Here is a 21579-nt window from a genome sequence, read left to right as displayed (position 1 = left end):
CAAAATACAATTTAAAAAATAAACATAATTGATGCTTCAGTAGGGAGGAACCATTATTGCCTTGCCTCAAAGCAAGAACTGGACAGAGATGTATTTTGTTCAGCATGCAAAGTATCCCCTAAAAGTTTGAAGGAAATTGTGGTACATGCTACAACATGGATGAACCTTGAGGACATTGCACTTAGTGAAACAAGTCAGTCACAAAAGGACAGATTTTGCTTGGCTTCACTTTTATGAGGTACCTAGAGGTGTCAAATTCATGAGTGGAGCAAATGGAATAGTGCTTGGCAGGGTCTATCAGGTAGGGAAAACAGAGTTATTGTTGGAATAGTTTCAGTTTTGCAAGGTGAAAAGGTTCTGGAGATGGTGATGGTTTGGATATACCCAATTCCACTAAAGTGTACACTTAACGTGGTAAATTTTTTGTATATATTACCATGACAAAAAAGTTGAATGTGGTATCCACGTTTTAAAAAATCACGTAAAATTGTAAATTTTCATCTTTTTTCCTGCAATAAAGTATCAGAAGAATTGGCTATGCTCGGCCAGGATCCCCCAACTGCAGGCAATTGATGGAGCCGAAACCTTGCTTCCCGCTTTTGATCGGCAGATGCCTTCACACTGCCATGGTCCCATCATTCCCTGGCCTTGGATCAGGCCCACTTTCCTTGTTAGTGTTATCTGCTTGGCTACCCCTTTCTTCATCTCCTGCCTGGGCATACTGGTGACCATGGCCATCTGCAGCCCAGACATCGACCTCCAGACCTGCAGGCCTGGTGGAAATAACCCCTGAGATCTTCCCAAGTAGCTTGACCTCTGAGAACTCCCAGTTGACATGCCATTCAGCACCACCACTGCTGCCTCCTAAGCCACAAAACTTGGAAGTCACTTAAAGTATTTCCCTGTCCGTCAGCCCCCATAGTCCCAAACTTTTCTCCCCACTAGATCCACTCCTTTGCTGGTTTCCTTCCCAGTTGCTATAGTTCAGGACTGTGTGCATTTTTGCTTTGTTACATTGGTGCCACTTAGCTCCCCTCTGTCTGCCTTCATTCCACCCCTGTTTACAGGCCCTCAACCTTGTATCTCTTCACAGAACTGCTTGGGACCCTTTGGGGAAATTCAGCCATCTTGTTCCCCAGCTCCCAGGATGCTTTGCCCTGATGCATCTTTTTGTGTGTGGAGGGAGGAGATGAAAAAACCTGGATGAGGAACAGCTGAATCCTGAGTTGCAGAGTAGTGTGATGCCCAGGGCCCTTGCTTTTAAATTTTTTAACAGCTTGTTTTGGGTATTTTAGGTATTCTCCCCAATTCCCTCCCTACTCCCCCTTCCCTGGCCCCTGATAACCTGTAATCTGTTTTCTGTCTCTGTGAATCTGACTATTCTAGGCACCTTATTTTAGCAGAACCCTGCCATGTTCATCCTCTGGTGTCTGGCTTATTTCTCTTAGCTGAGTGTTTTCAGGGTTCATCCAAGTTTGTAGCAGGTGTCAGAATTTCATTCCTTTTTATAGCTGAATAATATTCTATTGTACATATATGCCATACTTTGTTTATCCATTCATCTACTGATAGAAACTTGAGTTGTTTCCTCCTTTGACTGTTGTCAGTGTGCTGCGTAGAACATTTGTGTGCAAGTATCTGCCTGAGTTGCTGCCCCTGATTCCCCAGCATGTACTCCAAGGCATAGAATTGCTGGATCATATACTAATTTTGTTTTTAGCTTTTTGAGGGACAATGATCTGTTTTCCACTGTGCTAATCCTCTTGCTTTTAACTAAAAACACAGGTATGCTGTATTTTCACTAGAAATGTTTTAGGACAATGTAAAAATTTCTGTGTCTTAGAATTTTATCTATGTCTTTTTACTTCAAGGCCTATGTAAGTCATCAGTATCTTAAACTACAAAGTCTAAGATACTGTAGTGATCGTTCTTCATTCCACTCTTAAAAGACTTTTTGTGTGGTTTATGCCCTAATTTTAATAATCTCTTAGCCTGTGGGGTTGCTACTGCCACATTGTGACATTCATGGGTCTATACCTTATAGACGCTATGTGACAAGGAGGGATTTGTGGCACTGTGTGGAGGGGTTTTACTGTTAAACTCCCACAGTTTACAATGTGGCCTCACGTCCCCACAGGTGATCCGCAGGCACACGCTGGAAGAGAAGCTGCTCTGCCTGGTGCGGCACCGGGCAGGCCACCACTGCCAGAATGCCGTGATTGTCATCCTCATCTTGGCCTGGGAGGGCATTCCCCGCAGCCTCGGAGACACCCTGTACCAGGAGCTCACTGACACTCTGCGGAAATATGGGAACCCCACCAGCCGAAGATGTGGCCTCAACGATGAGTACGTGGCAGTAGGGCAGGCTCAGGGTGCCAAGGTCCCCTGTAGGGCTCAGGGCATCAGGTGCAGGGATTCTGGACAACCCTGGGCAAGCTTATACCCTCCTTGGGTGCTGTTGTCCTGCAGAGTTGGGACCAGGGTTGAGAAATGCTTCCCCACAGATCCTGACCTGGGTGCTAGCCCGGCTCCGGGGATGCTGTTGACTTGACTCAGTTTCACTGTTAAACTCCAGATCCGCGCTGAGGCGCTAAGGATGTGAACAGTGTGAAAAAAGTATGTGCCCCACAAACATAAATATTTTACAAAACCTGCCTTTGTTTTGGATTTCCTCATTTTTGTTTTTGTTTTCTATTAAGTATATTTATTTTCAGTGAGATTCATCCTTTCAGGTATATAATTGGGAGACTTTTGATAAATATTTACAGTCATGCAGCTGCCACCACCACAATCAAGATAGAGATCAGTTCCACTACTTCCCCAAACTCCCTGTGCTGATAAAATGCCCCTTTATCAGTATCCCTTTTCACATCCCTTGGCAACCACCAATCTTGTTTCCTGACCCTGCAGGTTTGCCTTTGTGGGAATGTCACCTTCCAGGATCATATGGAGTGCAGCCTGCTGAGCCTGGCTATGCACTGAGCGTGGTGTTTTTGAGGGTTGTCCAGTTGACATGTGTCAGTGGTTTGTTCCTTTTTATTCCACTGAGGGGTCTTTCACTGTATGGATGTATCACAGTTTATCCATTCCACAGTTGAGGGGCATTTGGGTTGTTTCCACATTTTATTAAGTGTTGAATTTTTATATCAACATTCTTTAGTTTCAAAGCCTTTCAGCTGGGTTATAGGAAACGGGCATGTTCCAACCCTGGGGTCCACATCATTCCCTGCTTGGGGGTCTGCATTGGAGCTGGTCAGGATGTTAGAGTTAAAGCCAAGTGTAAACCATACTGGGCCTTTATTAATTCATCCTCCTACCTTAACCCACATGCCTCTCCTAACAACAGACTCCAGGTTAGCTTTTCATGCTCAGGTGGGGGCAGAGCGGGCTGCTGAGAGCTGGTCATCTGCTTAAAGAAATTTGAGAAAGGACTTGAGGTGGGGGCAGGGAAGGATGAGTCCAAGTCACTGGGAGGCTAGTAGATGCCAGGCCTCAGCAGGGACTTCCCTCATGGGAGGAAAAAGATTCCAGAGCAAATTGGTATTGCATCTGTGTGCCTATTTTGTGATATATGTTGCAGCCGGACCTGCGCTTGCCAAGGCAAAGACCCCAACACCTGTGGTGCCTCCTTCTCCTTTGGCTGTTCCTGGAGCATGTACTTCAATGGCTGCAAATACGCCCGAAGCAAGACACCTCGCAAGTTCCGCCTGGCAGGGGACAATCCCAAGGAGGTGAGCACAGCTGTGCAGGGAGCACAGGGACCCTTCCCCTTTCTCACCTGGGGGGGGGGGCATGAGTAGGACTCACATACCACAACAAAGCAGGCTTAAGCCTTCTGAGCCATCACTTCACCTCTGCCTCCTTCCCCCTTGCCTGAGCTCCTGAGCAGGCAGGTACTGAGTCACTCTGCTGGAATCCAGGCACAGCGTCTTGATCCCAGTCTTAACCTTCCAGCTCCTCATGCTGAAGTACGGACATCCATTTGGGCACCTCTTCTCTGCACCACAGCTCATATGAACTTGTGTTTTCCAACTTCCAACATAAGGAAGCAACTTTAAAGCATTAAAAGCAAAAGGAAGCATTTTCAAATTCAGAACTCCCCCCCCTCAAAAAAAAAAAAAAAAAAAACCTGTCTCTTAGACTATTTTGTTTGTTAGCTTACAATAGTTTAACTTGGTACTAGACTTTTAAGAGAGGATCCATCCTTTCCCTGAAGCAGCAAATGCAGTTGCTTTGGTGAATGGAGGTGCCTCAGAGCCACCAAGACCTAAGAATTCCCAGGAATAGAAAGACTGGTTTAGTCTCTTAAAATACTTCCCCCATGCTGTCAGTCATCATTTCCTGGTACTTTTCCTTTTTTGGTACTGGGGATTGAACCCAAGAGCACTCAACCACTGAGCCACATCCCCAGCCTTTTTTTTGTATTTTTTATTTAGAGACAGGGTTTCACTGCGTTGTTTAGGGCCTTGCTAAGTTGCTGAGGCTGGGTTTGAACTCTCAATCCTCCTGCCTCAGCCTTCCCAATCTCTGGGATTACAGGTGTGCGCCACCATGCCTGGCCAGATACTGCGCTGAGCTCCTCACAGGTATCTCAGTTAATTTCAGATACCACCCCCCTCGATAATGTGGGCACTGTTACCTCACTTTACAGAGAGGCAAAGGCCTTGCTGAAGGTCTTCTGGCTTATGGTGAAGGCAAAATTCAGTCCTCGGCCTGTTTCCCCAGATCTCATGGGCCTTTTCTCTATGCTTCACTGGCTTCAGGCCCACTATATAAGTGGCAATGTCTGGTAGCAGCCAGGGAGGTGACCAGGCCATCCTACTGGATGGAGAGATGAGCCATTGTCTTAATTTCCATTTCTAATCCTGTGTGTATACTTCTTTCTCTCTTCCCTCTTCCTCCTGCTTCTTCATAGGTTCTTTGTGCCTGTGCTAAAGGCCTTGTAAAAGCCCCTGATAGTCTGACTTTCTTCTCTGTGAGGACCAGAGAGAAATCTCTGAATGTTACTAGGTGACCACTACTTTGTCTAGAGTGGTACCATCCAGTGGAACTTTCTCTGATGATGAGCGGGCAGGAGTTGCTGGGCATTTGAAATGTGGCTAGTGCCCCTGAGGGACTGAATTTGTACTTAGGTGGTGTGGGTTTAGCAGTCAGAACTTGGGAGTTCATCTGAACACCTGGCTCATAACAGACTCTGGGCTAGGCTGGCCATGGATTTTCTAGCACAGAATCCTGTCTGCTCTGCCTTCCTGTCTCTCACATGATTAAGAAGTTCTCTACCTGTTGCTCACAATTTTTCTATGCCTGTGTTATCACATCTTTGACTCGGGTTGTTCAGCACTGAAAACGAGAACGTGTATTGTGTGTCCTGGGCTGAACTGGGCAGTAGCATAGTAGTCGAGATGACTGGACCTTCTTCTGGCAGTGGCTTTTCCTGGTGTAAGCCTCAGTGCCCCCAGCTTTGAAGTGGACATGGCAAAGGGAATACAATAAAATTTCACTTGCACCTGACTTTCCATCTTGCCAGATACACCTAGCTGTGGTTCTGGATGGTGGCTCATTCCTAGCACACAGTTTGCCATGCAGGGCCACTCTGGATATGTATGACTGCTCTTCTTTCCACAGGAAGAAGTGCTACGGAAGAGTTTCCAGGACCTGGCCACTGAAGTTGCTCCCCTGTACAAACGGCTGGCACCTCAGGCCTATCAGAACCAGGTACTGGGGCCTGCCTTTCTCTGCCCACAAACCGTCCACATCTCTCCCCACCCTGGGCTCCCTAAAGTTGGGAAGTAGGAGTGGGCTCCTTTGTGCTCGTAAAGAGCCCAGCCCAGAAGGAAAGAGGTGATACAGTTCTTTGATAAATCCTTTTTATATCAAGCTAACTGCATCACACACCATCTCTACAGAACCCCTAGTATTTGTCCCCTCTCCCAGTTGTCCTCTGTCACCTCTAGTCTGTTTTCCACTGCTGAGGCCTGAGCTCTTCCTAGAACCTGCACCTCCCAGATGAGGCAGGGGTGCTGGAGATAATCTGGGAGGGAACCATTTCTACAGGGATTGGAAAGTAACTTTTAGGAACTGGGGCCTCTCAGCCAGTCCAAGTTGAAGCCAGCTGTGATCCTTAACCTCCCTTCCTCTAAGACCTTGAGGTTCCTCAGGTGCAGAATCAGGATAACTCACCTCTGGGTCCCATGGGCAGCTCATTCTCCTTGACATTCACACAGGTTACCAATGAGGAAATAGCGATCGACTGCCGCCTGGGGCTGAAGGAAGGGCGGCCCTTCTCGGGGGTCACAGCCTGCATGGACTTCTGTGCCCACGCCCACAAGGACCAGCATAACCTCTACAATGGGTGTACTGTGGTAAGGAAGCCTGTGTTCTGCGACAACCCCACCTGCCTAGCTGTGGACTCTGCAGAAAGTAGGCCCAGGGTCAGGAGGGACAAGGAGGCAGTATTTTGAGAATTCTGGGTGATGTCTGGCCAGACTGCCTGCTCCTGCTGCTTCTCTGAGAAAACCCATAATGATAGGCTGGCGGGGTGTGTGGGCTCTGTGTCTTAGGTGGATACTGTAGGATGCCGTGCCTTGGACACCTGGAGTCCCTCATGGGGTTCCAGGTCTCTGTGGACCTTTGGGTATAATTCCAGACAATCCCTTGATTCATTAATTAAGCAATTGTTTATTGAGTGTTGACTGTGTTCCTGAGTACTGTCTAGATGGTGGGGAATAAAATGGACAGAGTCCCCCGATACTCTGGTAGCAGTAAAAGCTGAAGGAGAAGTAAATAGTGTGAGGGACAAAGGGACGGGAGACACTTGAGCAACTGGGAGTATACTGGTGCCACTTAATGAGAAGTAGAGTAAGAGGGGAAGACCAGGTTTGGGGTAGAAAATCAAAAATTTGTTTTGAGATATCTACTAGATGCACAGAAGAAGCAGTTAGAGGAGAGGGCCTGGTGCTGGCAGAGCTCTGAGGCCGAATGGCTCTCCAGGGGCATATTTGTGGATGAAGAAGGGAAGAGGCTCAGGTGGGGAATCCCCCTCAAAGAGATGGCACCAGTGCTGTGCTATGCTCTTTAGCTAGGTCCTGTGCAGGCAGGGCTCCTGGGCGGCTGTGGAAGAGGCAAGGGAGCTCCCAGATTCTGACTATACTTCTTGGCCATGTGAAGTAGCCCCATCTCAGGATTTCATTCCTCCACTATGTCTCCTGTCTCTGTGCCTCAGATTGATAAGCAAGATGGGGCAGGCACCTGTCTACACCCTAGTGTGAGGGTTTCTAGTTAATCTCTCCATCCTCTTCTGTGACTTGCTATTCCTAACTCAGGGATAACTCAGATTTTATATCAGTGTAGATGGCTTTACGTCCACGCTTGCTGAGGCTGTGGGTATGGCTCTGCTGTCACTTATTTCACCAGCCCCTATGGATGGACTGTAGGTACTTTCAGAGTTTCTCATCTATAAGCTACAAGGAGGATCCAGCCTCACGCAGCTTTGTGCAGCTATGTGGTAGTCTCTTTGAGGTCCCCAGGGAGGAACGTTTACTTGTAGAGGCTTGGAGAGCATCTGTTCTGCCTACTGGCAGCATTGGACTTTATCAGTCTTTTAGTCTTTGCCTCCCCCAGTGGCCAACATGCAGTCTCACTTTGATTTGTGTCTTTTCTACTGAAGAGGTTGAACATCTTTCTCTATTTTTCTTGCCCATTTCAGCTTTGTGCATATTCCACTTATGTCCTTTACTACTTATTTTTAAAATCAGGATTGCCATTCGTTTGTCATTTGTTAGGTGTCTTTTATGTGCTAGGACAGAAACTTTGCTTCTATCTCTGTCTCATCCTTCATTTTACCTTCTTCCTGTTTATAACATTGGATCAAGCTAGAGTTTGAAGCCAAAGGAGAAAGTCAGAATGAAAGGATTTATAAAACTGACCCTGAAAAGTGTAATGTTTCTGTTCAATAAATAAAACTGAAATAAAATGAAATGATACAAAAATGAAAAGGCAAATATAAAATGGATAACTGGAATTATCTTTGAGTTAAAAAAAGTAGGACCTCCCAGGTACAGTCAAGCTTGATGGTCATCCCAGTATCTTGGGAGGCTGAGGTACAGGAGGATCTCAAGTTTGAGGCCAGCCTCAGCAGCTTTGTGAGATCCTCAGCAATTAGCAAGACCCTGTCTCAAAATTTAAAAATAGGGTATAGCTCAGAGGTAGAGCTGTGTTCAAAAAATAAAAGTAGGTCCTAGAACAGCAGGGATATATAACATGAGCTCATTTGTGTCGAAGTGTCTAACTGCACATGTGCACACTCATTCAGCTGTCTGAGCAGTCATCAGAATGCCTACAATGACCAACAGTGCACAGAGCTCAACTGCAGTAGCATTTGTGATAAAGGAATGATAACATGAACATACAGAGATGACTATATGGGGCTGCAGCTGTACTTCAGTGGTAGAGCACTTGCCTAGCATATGTGAGGCACTGAGTTCAATCCTTAGCACCACATAAAAATAAATAAATCAAGGTATTATGTTCATCTATAACTAAAAAATACATATTTTTTAAAAAGAAGACTGTATGAAACAATGAATAATATAGAATAAAATTTGGCAAAAGGTATAAGATGCACAAAAGAAGGAAAACAATTCTACAGAGTTGTACAACTTTATTTTAATCGGGTATCATGAGACACATGAGGCCTGGGGTTGTAGCTCAGTGGCAGAGAACTTGCCTCCTGCACGTGTGATGCACTTGGTTTGATCATTAGCACAACATAAAAATAAACAAAATATAGGCATGAAAAAAGAGACACATGAAGTGACTGTCATCAAGGAAGAAATTCATACAGATCCCTAGAGTCAGAAGACATGGCATACCATGGGGTAGAGGTAGTACCAGGATAGTGGGGAGCTGGGGGAAATTTAGCCAGAGCCTTTATTGTGGTTTCCACAGGAAGGAATAGCAAGGCAGGGGTAGGTATGTGGAGTCTGTTCGGGTTTGGATAATTTCAGCAGGCTTTGGACTATGCAGGTGGTCCATGGTTGCTTGGGACCTGGCCGTAGGGCGATTTAGAGTGGAGAATGTTGGCTTGCTATGTGAGCTTGATGAAGGAGGTGGTTGGGGGATGTGGGCTCTGAATTGTTTGGTTCTGTATCAAAGGCTTATTCTCAGGGAGTCATGTGCTATCTCCGGGAATTAGCTAGCTCTGGGAGGGGCCAGATCTCCAGGGTCAAGGCCTCAAATACCAGCATCAAGAATACAAAAAATAAGAAAATACAAAAGGAGAGAGTAAACTGGGGGGGCGGGGGAGGGAAATAAGCCTCATTGGGAAATGTAAACCAACAATAAGATACATTTTAATGAACAAAATGTTTTTAAAGAGAGCAAAGACGAAATTATCAGCAAAAATGTGAAAAAGAATTGAAACTCACATTCTGTTAGTGTGAGTAAAACAATAATTTTGGAGGGCATTTTGGCTGCATGTGGTTGGTGTGCTTCACGGCATTTATTCTAAGGAATTAAGTTTTTTGAAAAATACTAAAAGGAGATTTTGAAAAAAAATTGTTATGGTAGGAAAAAATTAGAAACAAGTTGAAATGTTTGATAATGAGGGATTAGTTAAGTAACATTGGTACCATAGTCATATGTACCATGTATGATATAAATCATACAGGGATGAATATTTAATGCATAATATTCATACTGTGTTAAGAAAGGGACTTATTAAAATATGTAGTATATCCCTATTTAATTATCAAAAAGTAATTATGTGTATGTGTATGCACAAATGACCCAAGTGTTTGCAATGATTGTTTCTGGGTAGTGAGATTATGGAGATAGTTTTTATTTCCTTGGGTTTTTTTTTTTTTTTCCTCATCTAATTTTGTATAACCAATACATAGTTTTTAACAAAAAGGAGAAGTGTCTCAAGAGCAAAAGGAACTTGAATGTTCAAGACAGGGGCTGGAAGGTCTAGGCTCAGCCAAGTGCAGTGGCAGCAATGCTGGGCACAGGGCAGAGCAGGTTTCCTGTTCTTGGCAGCCCCTTGCCAGCACTGATCCTGTGCCACATCAGGGGCATGTGAGGTAACATGAACAGATCCGTTTTGAAAGCTGTGGTGCAGGCTTATAATGTTGGCAGTACTGGTACTGTATGGACCAAGATGCTTTTTAGAAACTCTGGGAAGCAGCAGAGAGTGGTAGGGCTGGGTGGGTGGGTGGCATTTGGATTGCATGGGGATGCTTACACATCCCCCTGGAGTCTGAGGAAAGGTCATCTGGGGATTTAGACCCTCCCTGGCACTTGGTTCCCAACCCCATGTCTTTCTCTCCCCGTGTGGGTCAGGTCTGTACCCTGACCAAGGAAGACAATCGCTGTGTGGGCCAGATTCCCGAGGACGAGCAGCTGCACGTGCTCCCCCTGTACAAGATGGCCAGCACAGATGAGTTTGGCAGTGAGGAGAACCAGAATGCCAAGGTGGGCAGCGGGGCCATCCAGGTGCTCACTGCCTTCCCCCGCGAGGTCCGGCGCCTCCCTGAGCCTGCCAAGTCTTGCCGCCAACGGCAGCTGGAAGCCAGGAGGGCAGCAGCTGAAAAGAAGAAGATTCAGAAGGAGAAGCTGAGCACCCCCGAGAAGATCAAGCAGGAGGCCCTGGAGCTGGCTGGGGTTCCCACTGACACAGGTGTGTGGAGAGGGCACTGTCAGGGCTGGCCTGGGCCCCTTCCTAGAGGGCCTCACCCTCCACCCCCATTCCTGCATCATGCTATCAACCAGACAGAGAGTCTTGGGGCCTCTGCTTAGTTGGGTCAGTAGCAAAGTTACCTGAGAGGAGGCTCCTGGGGAGGGAAATGCAGAGAGGGCTGGTTATCTCCAGGGAACAGCTTGGTGGATGGGAGCATTTGGCTTCTCTCGCATGCTCACACATCCCCCTGGAGTCTGAGGAAAGGTGCATTGCCCTAGGGCTTGTGGGCATGCTACTGCAGGGGGTTGTGGGCACTTGGGTTCTTGTGTCTGGCGACCCTGATCCAGCATTGGAAGTGGTGATTTGATGAAGACTCAGGGAGTTCACTGGGGTAGAATGAGGACTGCAAGCCACCTCCTGGAACCCACAGTGGGGCTGGGGCCTGTGCTCAGGGACATCCAGGTCCTGAATTGGGTAAGTCTCAGAATCTCACCTGTCCTGTCTTTCCCACCTGAAACAGGACTCAGGAAAGGAGGGAGACCCCTTCCCCTGTCCTCCCCCCCGGCCTTGCCAGGCTGCGGTGTTCTTGGCTCCTTCCCACCTTGCCCTCTGTTCTCCCCAGGCCTTTCTCTGAAGGGTGGATTATCCCAGCAAAGCCTAAAGCCCTCCCTCAAGGTGGAGCCACAGAACCACTTCAGCTCCTTCAAGTACAGCGGCAACTCTGTGGTGGAGAGCTACTCGGTGCTGGGCAACTGCCGGCCCTCCGACCCCTACAGCATGAACAGCGTGTACTCCTACCACTCCTACTATGCACAGCCCAGCCTGACCTCCGTCAACGGGTTCCACTCCAAGTACGCTCTTCCCTCATTCAGTTACTATGGCTTTCCACCCAGCAACCCCGTCTTCCCCTCCCAGTTCCTGGGTCCTGGCACCTGGGGGCACAGTGGCAGCAGCAGCAGTTTTGAGAAGAAGCCAGATCTCCATGCTCTGCACAACAGCCTGAGCCCAGCCTACGGTGGTGCTGAGTTTGCCGAGCTACCTGGCCAGGCTGTTCCCACAGACACCCACCACCCCACTCCTCACCACCAGCAGTCTACTTACCCAGGCCCCAAGGAGTATCTGCTTCCCAAGGCTCCCCAGCTCCACCCAGCATCCAGGGACGCTTCTCCCTTTGCTCAGAGCTCCAACTGCTATAACAGATCCATCAAGCAAGAGCCGGTAGACCCACTGGCTCAGGCCGAATCTGTAACCAGGGATCCTGGTAAGCTGGGCAAAACACCTTTGCCTGAGGCATCTCAGAATGGGGGACCCAATCACCTATGGGGACAATACTCAGGAGGCTCAACCATGTCTCCCAAGAGGACTAACAGTGTGGGTGGCAGCTGGGGCGTGTTCCCTCCAGGGGAGAGTCCTGCCGTTGTCCCCGACAAGCTTAGTTCTTTTGGGACCAGCTGCCTGACACCTTCGCACTTCCCAGATGGCCAGTGGGGGCTGTTTGCTAGCGATGGGCAGCAGTCGGCTCCGCATCCTGGAGGACGGCTGCGAGGCAAACCGTGGAGTCCTTGTAAGTTTGGGAATAACACCTCAGCCTTGACTGGACCTGGCCTGACTGAGAAGCCATGGGGGGTGGGGACAGGTGATTTCAACTCTGCCCTGAAAGGTGGTGCCGGGTTCCAAGACAAGTTGTGGAACCCCATGAAAGGGGAGGAGGGAAGGATCCCCACCCCCGGGGCGAGCCAGCTGGACAAAGCCTGGCAGGCCTTTGGCATGCCTCTGGGCTCCAGTGATAAGCTGTTTGGGGCCCTGAAGTCGGAGGAGAAGCTATGGGACCCCTTCAGCCTGGAGGAAGGAACAGCTGAGGAGCCCCCCAGCAAGGGAGCTGTGAAGGAGGAGAAGGGTGGTGCTGGCGTGGAGGAGGAAGAGGAGGAAGAGCTGTGGTCAGACAGCGAACACAACTTCCTAGACGAGAACATCGGCGGCGTGGCCGTGGCCCCCGCCCATGGCTCCATCCTCATCGAGTGTGCCCGGCGGGAGCTGCATGCCACCACACCACTCAAGAAGCCCAACCGCTGCCACCCCACCCGCATCTCGCTGGTCTTCTACCAGCACAAGAACCTCAACCAGCCCAACCACGGGCTGGCCCTCTGGGAAGCCAAGATGAAGCAGCTGGCGGAGCGGGCGCGGGCCCGGCAGGAGGAGGCCGCCCGACTGGGCCTGGGCCAGCAGGAGGCCAAGCTCTATGGCAAGAAGCGCAAGTGGGGGGGTGCCATGGTCCCTGAGCCCCAGCACAAGGAGAAGAAGGGGGCTGTCCCCACCCGGCAGGCACTGGCCGTGCCCACAGACTCAGCGGTCACCGTGTCCTCTTATGCCTACACGAAGGTCACTGGCCCCTACAGCCGCTGGATCTAGGTGCCAGGGAGCCAGCGTACCTCAGCGTCGGGCCCGGCCCGAGCTGCCTCTGGTGCTTTTGCCCTCACACCGGGGGCGGGTTGGGGGTGCAGAAGTCTTTCTATCTATACATACATATATGGATATGCCTATCATATATATGTATTTATGGTCCAAACCTCAGAACTGACCCGCCCCTCCCTCTCCCCCCACGTCCCCAGCACTTTGAAGAAGAAACTACGGCTGTCGGGTGATTTTTTCCGTGATCTTAATATTTATATCTCCACGTTGTTTTATTTTTCCCCTTGTTTGGGGGGCTTTTATTTTGTTTTTAAAACTCTATCCTTGTATATCACAATAATGGAAAGAAAGTTTATAGTGTCCTTTCACAAAGGAGTAGTTTTAAATTCCATTTAAAATGTGTATTTATTGGATTTTTTTAAAGCGACAATAGTAATGGTAATGGAGGGCAGGAAAGGCCCACAGTGCTCGCTCCTGCCCGGCGAGCCCGGCCTCTTGGGAGCTGACAGGTTCTCAGTCATCTGCCCCTTGTGAGCCAAGTGCAGCGTGTAGCCCCCCAGTTCATTCATCCCTCCCCACGGGCAGGGAGCCCTTGGGACAGCCCCGTCCTCTCTGGCAGGATGGGGAAAGCTGTAGAAAACCATCTGGGGCCCCTTTCCAGTTGGCGGCAGGGCAGGGGCACCCCAGGCCCAGCCCCAGAGACCCTGGTGTCAATTTTCCCAGAAACCAGGATGGAAGTAGACAGCTTCAAGCTTGCTAGTCTCCACACTGAATCCTGTCTGTCCGTTATTTACCAAGTCATCATGTCATGGTTTGCTAGGCAGCACCTCATGCTGGAGCTGGAGTTGAGAGGCTCCCAGGAGTCCTCTCCACCACTTGATAAGCCAATGAATACTGGGCTGAAGGAATTTGTCTTAGTGGCAGTTTTTCAGAATCGCCCCAAAGTCTATGCTGATGCTGCAAAAGGGCTACTGTTCTAAAAACAAGTTGAATCCAAGCAGTGGAGAGCCAGCATGGCTCTGCGCATGGTGCTGGGCTGTGTGGAACCAGGTGCTCTAGTATTGTGCTGGAACTTTCTTGACTCTTGGGCAGGTTGTGTCCTATGGGAGCTCAGCAAACCAGTGTAACAGCAGTTACCACATCTGTCCTTACTCTTGGATCTCCACATTGGACAATGGTGCATGCCCCAGTCTACCCCCTCTCCATGCTCTGCGGGGGTGAGGCCTCCACTTAATTTTAAAGTGCAAGAGTCAAACATTTTCAACAGGTTGCTATGATTTTCCTCCCTCATTGGTGCCAGTTCTTCATTTTCTCCATTTTCTTTTTTTCCTTCCTCCTCTCTCTACCCCCTTGTAACACACCCGTTCTAAAATTCTGGTGCATTTGTTCAGTTCTTTGAAATGAGAATGTGGTGCTTAATTTTAGTGACATTGTTAAGAGAGGTTGGGCCTGACAGGTGGAAGTAGCCCTCGTCTATGGCAAGTCACACTTGTTGGAGTGTTCGTTTTTCCTGTGGTATTAGCAGAAATGATCTCAAGCTACCCACATGGATGTGTGTGGCAAGTGAAGGGTTTCGTCAGGACATGGTCAGGGGTAGGGGGATGTGGCCACATGGTGAATGACAGCCAAGCCCTGAAATAAACATCAGATATTATTAAGCAGTTTTATTCAGATGTAGGTCTTCATAAGTCAAGTTTAACAATCAGATGACAATGCGAAAGGCAAGCTCCTGAGCTTCCAGGTGCCTTGTGGAAGAGCTGAGAACCGACCCGCCAGGTGTTCACTGTAGCCCTTGGGAAGCACCGGTGGAGAGTCGCTGTGAGACGTCCTGAGCATTTGTGTGGTCTGGTTTTAATTGTAAATAGTGAAAGATTTTTTTAAGCACTTTTGCCTAGATTTAAACAGCAACTTGAAAAAAAAAAAAAGTACGTTTTAACATGTAATTGTGGGAGAAATTGTAAATAGTAGCTGAATATTTAACGTGCTTTGTCTATCCTCCACTTTTACCATATTCTGTAAAGTTGCATTTATTTTACAGGACAAAAATGAAATATTATTGCTTTTGAAATAAATACCCAAGAGCTTATCAGGATTTAGAATTATTCAGAACTCAGATTTATAGGAAAACCTCTGACCTTCAGTTTGACAAGCTAAAGGAAGCAGAGTCTTTAATGAGCATGCTAATTTTCTAGTTTTGAGGAAAAGTTGGGTCCTTTAAATGCTATTTTGCTTATCGCATCAGTACTTTTATGCAGGTCTCATTTGACTCCGTGCTTAGGTAGATGCGGGGGTGCCTTGAAAACTTCATTTTAAATGATCTTAAGCAAGAAATATGATATTTTACGAAACATTTGGAGAATGTGACCGTCTGTATGACCCGTGGAAGCCCCAGGTTGGCTGTTGGTTTGGAAGGTACCGAGTGTAACCCAGGTGATTTCTGATACTTGGCATGTGTGGATCTCTCTGATGTATGTTAAATATACTCTTCCCCTCGTCACCCTTTGGTAGCAAAGCCATTAGATGAAAGGAGAAAACAATACAAGCTAAAAGCATGTGACGTCTGTCCCCAGCCCACACAGCCTTGGGTCATAAGCCTCCTGGCTAGGAGCTGAGAGGCTGGCAAGAGGCAGTCTCCGTGGGACGCTCCCATTGCCCTCCAAGCGTGTTCTGAGAGTTAGGTGGTGCTGTTGCCGCGCTCAAGCCCATTGCTGATCTTTACACACTACATGTATAACCTACCTCAAATCTCAGTCATTGAAATTAGCATGCTTTAGACATATATTTTAAAAGTAACTATGCACAGCTCTTTATCCCCCCTTGCTGCTGAAGGCTTCTTAAAGAGAAAAATCAAATTTTTATTTTTTACTGGCACTATCATTTTTTTAAGTCCTAAAGATGATTGACATTTTTATCATGAGAAGAAAAATTAAAGCCATTGCAACTAAAGAACCTAACAGCATGACCAAGTTTTAAGAATGATAATATAGCAACAGAAAATGATGGAGTCTTACTGTCATCTCCCCAGTGTGCCCCGTCCATGGACACCATCCACATGCAGCGCAAATGTTCGGTTCCTTTTTTTTGCTTTGATGCATTTTTCCCTTCCTGTTGCATGCAAGGGAAGTACTTGCAAAGTTCTATGCTAAGAGATTTTTTTTTTTTAAAGAAAAATCACTTTGCAGCAGGTTCTTATAAAATAACTGGTGCTAGCTCAAGAAATCATCGTCTTGCCATTGGCAAGCTTGATTAAAGGTGTTGCGTGGATTTGGGGGGTTTTGTTTTGGGTCTGGCTTTTAGCAGGTCCTAAGTTCCCCATACCCCCAGCTTCCTGGGTGCTGCTTTGCCTTCTTGCTGAGCTGACGATGGTGTGCATGGAAAGGGATGCTACCTGTCCCCTCTAGCCCTTCCACCTGCCTCTTTTGAAAACAGTAGTTTGCAGAGCAAGGGATTTTTAAAGTGCTAATGCAAGGAAAGAAGTAGCAGAGCTTAATTGCTTTGTATCAGACAGCAGCAGATGTGTGAGGATAGTTGATGATGAGTAGACGTGACCTGGCTTCACTGAGAGATACCCAGCCAGACTTTCCTCTTGAAGTTTAATCACCATGAGATCGCAAACCAAGGCAAAGCTGGTGGAAAACTCTGATATATCCCTGACGTGCCTCAACCAATATCTCTTTTCCTTTTGTTACTGAAGTGTGTTTTATGGACTAGGAAGCATTTTTATGAATTGAAATAGACTAAATAAAATGGTGCTATGGTGTTTTAATGTGACTGTCCCTGATCCTGTCTTGCTGAGGTGCTATCAACGTTCTGAAACCACAACCAACCAAAAATAAGGTGGGCTCCAGTCTCTCTCGGCTTTTTCCCTCCCCCTCCTCGTTTGGTGCTGTCTTCTTAGACCTCTGTTTACCATGCTGTAATCTGCTCTGAGCAGATTTTGTGTTTTGTTTTATGGTTCTTCCCTTGGTGGCCAAACTAACCCAAGGTGAGAAAGCAGCTCGCTCCCTTGCTGAGGGTGGTGATGCTCAGCTGGTGCTTTGGTTTCATGCCTGTCTTCTCAGGCCTGATGAGGAAGAACATGGGGAGGGCTTGGGAGTGATACGTTTGAGGAAAGGGAGTCAGATACTCCTGCCTCTCCCAGCATGGCAGGCGTCCTCAGAGCCAGGACCGCACGTTTTCCTCCTATGGCCCAGGGTGCTAAGCAGATTTCCTGGGAGTCTCGAAGGGGCACACTGAGGGGTCCAGAGGGAGCTCCTTCCTCTTCTGATACCAGCTGGGGCCACAGTAGACAAGGAGTTCTTTCCTTTGCTCTTCTCAGTCTGCCCCAGCGTGGCTTCTGTTGCCGTCATGTTCAGACTACAGGCAGGAGCTTTCTTTGTCCCTCAATGCCACTGAGGCTGCTTTTTAGTTGGTGCTAAATTTCTCCTTGGGTCCACAGAAGTTGATATTTTAGAACTCAACAGGAAGCTCCATTTTGCATCATCCACTGTCACAATTTTTTTTTAAATACCTCAAAAACAGGACATCATGACAACTTCAGTAGATTCCATGAGGGTCTGAGACCTGCAAGTTGTCCATTTGATGATATGCTTGACCTTGAAGAATCTGGGGTCATTTTGTTTCTTCATTCTTTGGCAGTTAAGATGGCAGAACGCCTAAAGGAAGGAGCGTGGTCAGCTTTTTTTTGTTTCCTTTAAGTTTTGCTTTAGATTAAAATGTGAATCTCCTATGCCCATCTCATCATGCTTTCTCAGTCATCGTTGCTGTCATTTGAAATGACTCCTTCAAAACCTAGCTTCATTAGCCAACTGCCTCTGCTGTAGTACATGGCCAGCTTCATCATACCCTGGACCAAAATGACATCGAGGTGCATACCCCAGCATAGGTTATACAGTCCCGCGCACACACGTGCGTCGTTTTTTCCTGGAACATGGGGCCCTTCTGGTGTGCCCAGCCCTTCTGCAGAGCTGCCGGCAAGAGCGAAGCAATAGGCTTCTCCCCTGAGCAGAGACCTCAGCGCAGAAATGCCAGGTCTAAAGTTGAGTTTTGCCTAAGAATCAGTGAGCTATTTGGCCTACTTCCTCCTACGCTTCTATTCTGATATCAGGGATGCTTTTTGTAGTGGTATTGTTTGTGCTCTCCTCGTTTTGACTACCCACCCGTGGTTCAGGGGAACTCATCACTCTTCACATGGGGACTTAAAATACCAATTGGCTCATTTGAACATTACAAATTTCCTCCCTTCCAGTACCTTTCCTTTTTTCTTTTGAGGGGAAAAGGGGAGAAAAACAGGAGTGATGTCATTTCTTTTTCATGTATTAAAGAAACAAGGACAGGTCGTCTTGTGGCATATTATTAACACGTTAGACTTAATCTAGAGCCCTTGTAGCTTTCTGATGTGTTTTATTTCTTATCTCTTTGAATTCCTGTTTGGTTACTTGGCTTCCAATGGAGGTGAACTTAACAACCATACTTGAATATTCCGTCTTGACTTTGTAAACTGTGGCTACTTGAAATGAAGTTTATCTGGGGTTGATGGATGAATGGTAGATTTTTGCTATGTCTCAAGGCAATAGGATGTGTATTAAACTGTAGATATTCTTAGTACAGTAAATTTATGCTGATAATTTTATTTTGTATAATTTTTACCTTTTTGTTAATATTTTTTTCCTTCCACTTTATTGGTTTGCCTCCTGAGCTACCCCTCCTTACTCTCCCTTCTCCCCCAGTGTTTCAGTAAATTTAATTTAGGGTGCCTAGAAATTGCAAGTATGTATCCTTTTTTGATTTGTATTTTATTATAATTTACACAAACAACTGGGTTTGTGAACTGTATTACTCCTGGTATCTTTAAAATATTGTGGGTGTTTTAATAAATTTTATATTTATTTTTTGCACTCAAATTCATTGTGGATCCTTTCTTTCCTCCTTGAACCAGGATTTAATTTTGACCCTTATGGTACCCTGTAACCTCACCCTTTCAGCCTGTGTTGTAGATGCACAAATGAAGTCCTTGTTGCTCACAGGGACAAAGACTGTCCTTGTCCACTGTGCACCCAGATAAATAAAGCCATGTTCAAAGACTGCTGTTAAATCTGGATATGAGATGGCCTTTCCCACATCTATTTCTCCTATTTTCTTTCCCTTTGTCCCCCTTTCCCATCCAACTTGGCAATCTGTCCCCCCCACCCTCCATTAAAATTGTTACTGTCCAGAGTTAACATTTGCTAAGGATCATGGAATCTGACTTGGGTGTGAGTTTAATAGGGAGGGGCAAAGGTGGGACCCAAGATTCTGCTGTCCCTGGTGGGAGGAGGTTCCCCTAAAGGCCTGTGCCTGGAGCTACTCTCCTTATTTCACATTGCTGGTTCTGATGGTGGCTGTTCTTATAAAGGGGGAAGCCTGTACTGGGGAAGGAGGAGAGGGAAGGATAAATGGTGAGGAAAACCTCCCTTCTAGCTTCTCCTTCCTCCTGCTTGAAACAGCACTGTAATCAATCCGGTGTGTGAGAGAAGCACCCAGCCATCCACAAAACTTCCCACAACATGAAAGCACATCTCTGAGGGCATCTGACTAAAAACTCCATAAGTCTAACTGGTGACTAGGTAGAACCTTCTAGAAAAGCCCCCTCACTCAGTATACCCAGTAATCCTCATATCTCTTTGTATTCTCACAAAAGCAGGAACACACTGTGTTTTGTAATCTGCTTTCCTACAAGTTGAGAGGGACCCTTCCCAGGTCCCAATCATGGTGAACATGTCTTTCAGAGCCCAAGGGGAGGGCGGGCAAGTCCTTCTTCAGCAGGGGCTGATTTCACTACTGGGTAGCTATAAATATGCGTATTTCTTCTTATACAAAGTCCATGTTAAATATAGAATTAGAAGACAAATTTTTAAAATTATCTGAAATTCCACACAAGAATACCACATTGGTTGCAAACGTTTTCTAAGTACGTAAATATGATCATATGTGTGTGTATATGTATATTTTAAAGTGGAATACAGTAATACTATATCATTTTTTTCACTTAATATATATTCAAAAATTATATGGAGCTACACCTTTTCAAATATGGTTTGGATATGAGGTGTGCCCCCCCCACCCTGCCAAAGCTCCTGTGTCAATGCAGAAAGTCAGAGGGAAAAAATGATTATAGGAACTATGACCTAATCAGACTCTCCTGGTTTGAATGGACTTGCTGGGTGGTAACTGTAGGCAGGTGAGGCATTGCTGGAGGAAGTGGGTCACTGGGGCCTACCCCAGAGGGTGCATATTCCCATGGGAACCTTCCCTTCTCTGCTTCCTGCTGCATTGTCCTGAGCAGCTTCCCTCTACCATGATGTTCTGCCTCACCTTTAAAGCCCAGAGGGCTGAAGTCAGCCAACCATGGACTGGATCTCTGAAACTGAGCCAAAATGAATTTAACTTTCTTTATGGTGTCCTTGTTGGGTATTTTGGTCACAGTAACACTAAGATGACTAACACAAAACAGTCACCTAGTGTTTCATTGTATTGATACAGAAGCACTTAATCATCCCCAAGTTTTCAAGCTCTTTAATATCCCACCTGCTGCAAGTATCAATTATACTAAACCAAACCTGCTTCCAAGCCCACCCACTGAATTTCTTTCTCCCGTAGCAGCACCACAGTAAGTCCCCCTCCACTGCATGACTGCATCCTTCATTCTCCAACCCTCCTTGGAACAGTCCCAGATCCTATCCACCATGCCCCCATCTTGTCACCTAGAGCGTCTTTCTTCATATTGGACCTCCAGATATAAACGTCTTCATCCAGTTGGTCTCCTGTTGATCCAAGCCAAGCAGACACACCAAGGAGCCCCATGATTTGCTTATGGCATCTTTATAAATACAAACCAAGGCTTATTAATTTTTTAATCGGCTAAACCATCCAGGCTCTGGAGAGAAGTTGGCTCCCTCATTTCCCAATTGCATTATATAAGCTGAGCACTTCTGTCTCCCTATGCCGTTCACTTTGTCTAAAAAACAGGCTGATGATATGGCATAAAGTTGATATGAGGACCAAACAAAACTACAGAAGTAAAACTGCCAGGCATTAGGAGCATGGAAGGTAATAAAAGCCAGTGTCACTCTTTTTTTTTTTTAATTGATTTTTTAAAAAAATAAATGACAGCAGAATGCATTACAATTCTTATTACACATATACAACACAATTTTTCATATCTCTGGTTGTATATAAAGTATGTTGATACCAATTCATGTCTTATACATGTACTTTGGATAATGATGTCTATCACATTCCACCATCCTTGCTAACCCCCTGTCCCCTCCCTTCCCCTCCCCTCTCACCCCTCTGTCCTATCTAGAGTTCGTGTATTCCTCCCATGCTCCCCCTCCCTACCCCACTATGAATCAACCTCCTTATATCAGAGAAAACATTCGGCATTTGTTTTTTGGGGGGATTGGCTATCTTCACTTAGCATTGTCTTCTCCAATTTACCTACAAATGCCATGATT

The 21579-nt window shown here is 46.7% G+C and overlaps 1 protein-coding gene across 4 annotated transcripts in view; it reads left to right on the top strand.

Moving 5' to 3' along the window:
- Tet3 (tet methylcytosine dioxygenase 3) overlaps positions 1-18981 on the top strand; it is a 101341-nt gene extending 82360 nt beyond the window's left edge. For all 4 annotated transcript variants that reach the window (XM_046432192.2, XM_046432191.2, XM_046432193.2 and 1 more), the window contains 6 exons: positions 2138-2346; positions 3581-3731; positions 5626-5715; positions 6225-6362; positions 10339-10675; positions 11298-18981. In XM_046432192.2, coding sequence (XP_046288148.1) covers positions 2138-2346; positions 3581-3731; positions 5626-5715; positions 6225-6362; positions 10339-10675; positions 11298-13084 — 2712 coding nt within the window. In that variant the 3' untranslated portion in view covers positions 13085-18981. The remainder of the gene's footprint in view (positions 1-2137; positions 2347-3580; positions 3732-5625; positions 5716-6224; positions 6363-10338; positions 10676-11297) is intronic.
- Positions 18982-21579: the final 2598 nt, after the last annotated feature.

This window comes from Marmota monax, unplaced genomic scaffold, assembly GCF_021218885.2.
Source record: "Marmota monax isolate L192 unplaced genomic scaffold, Marmota_monax_Labrador192_F-V1.1 WCK01_AAM20220418_F8-fsc00106, whole genome shotgun sequence".
In the NCBI taxonomy this organism is placed as follows: domain Eukaryota; kingdom Metazoa; phylum Chordata; class Mammalia; order Rodentia; family Sciuridae; genus Marmota; species Marmota monax.
The sequence above is the reverse complement of the archived record's forward strand: the minus strand, read 5'-3'. Positions and strand labels throughout refer to the sequence as shown.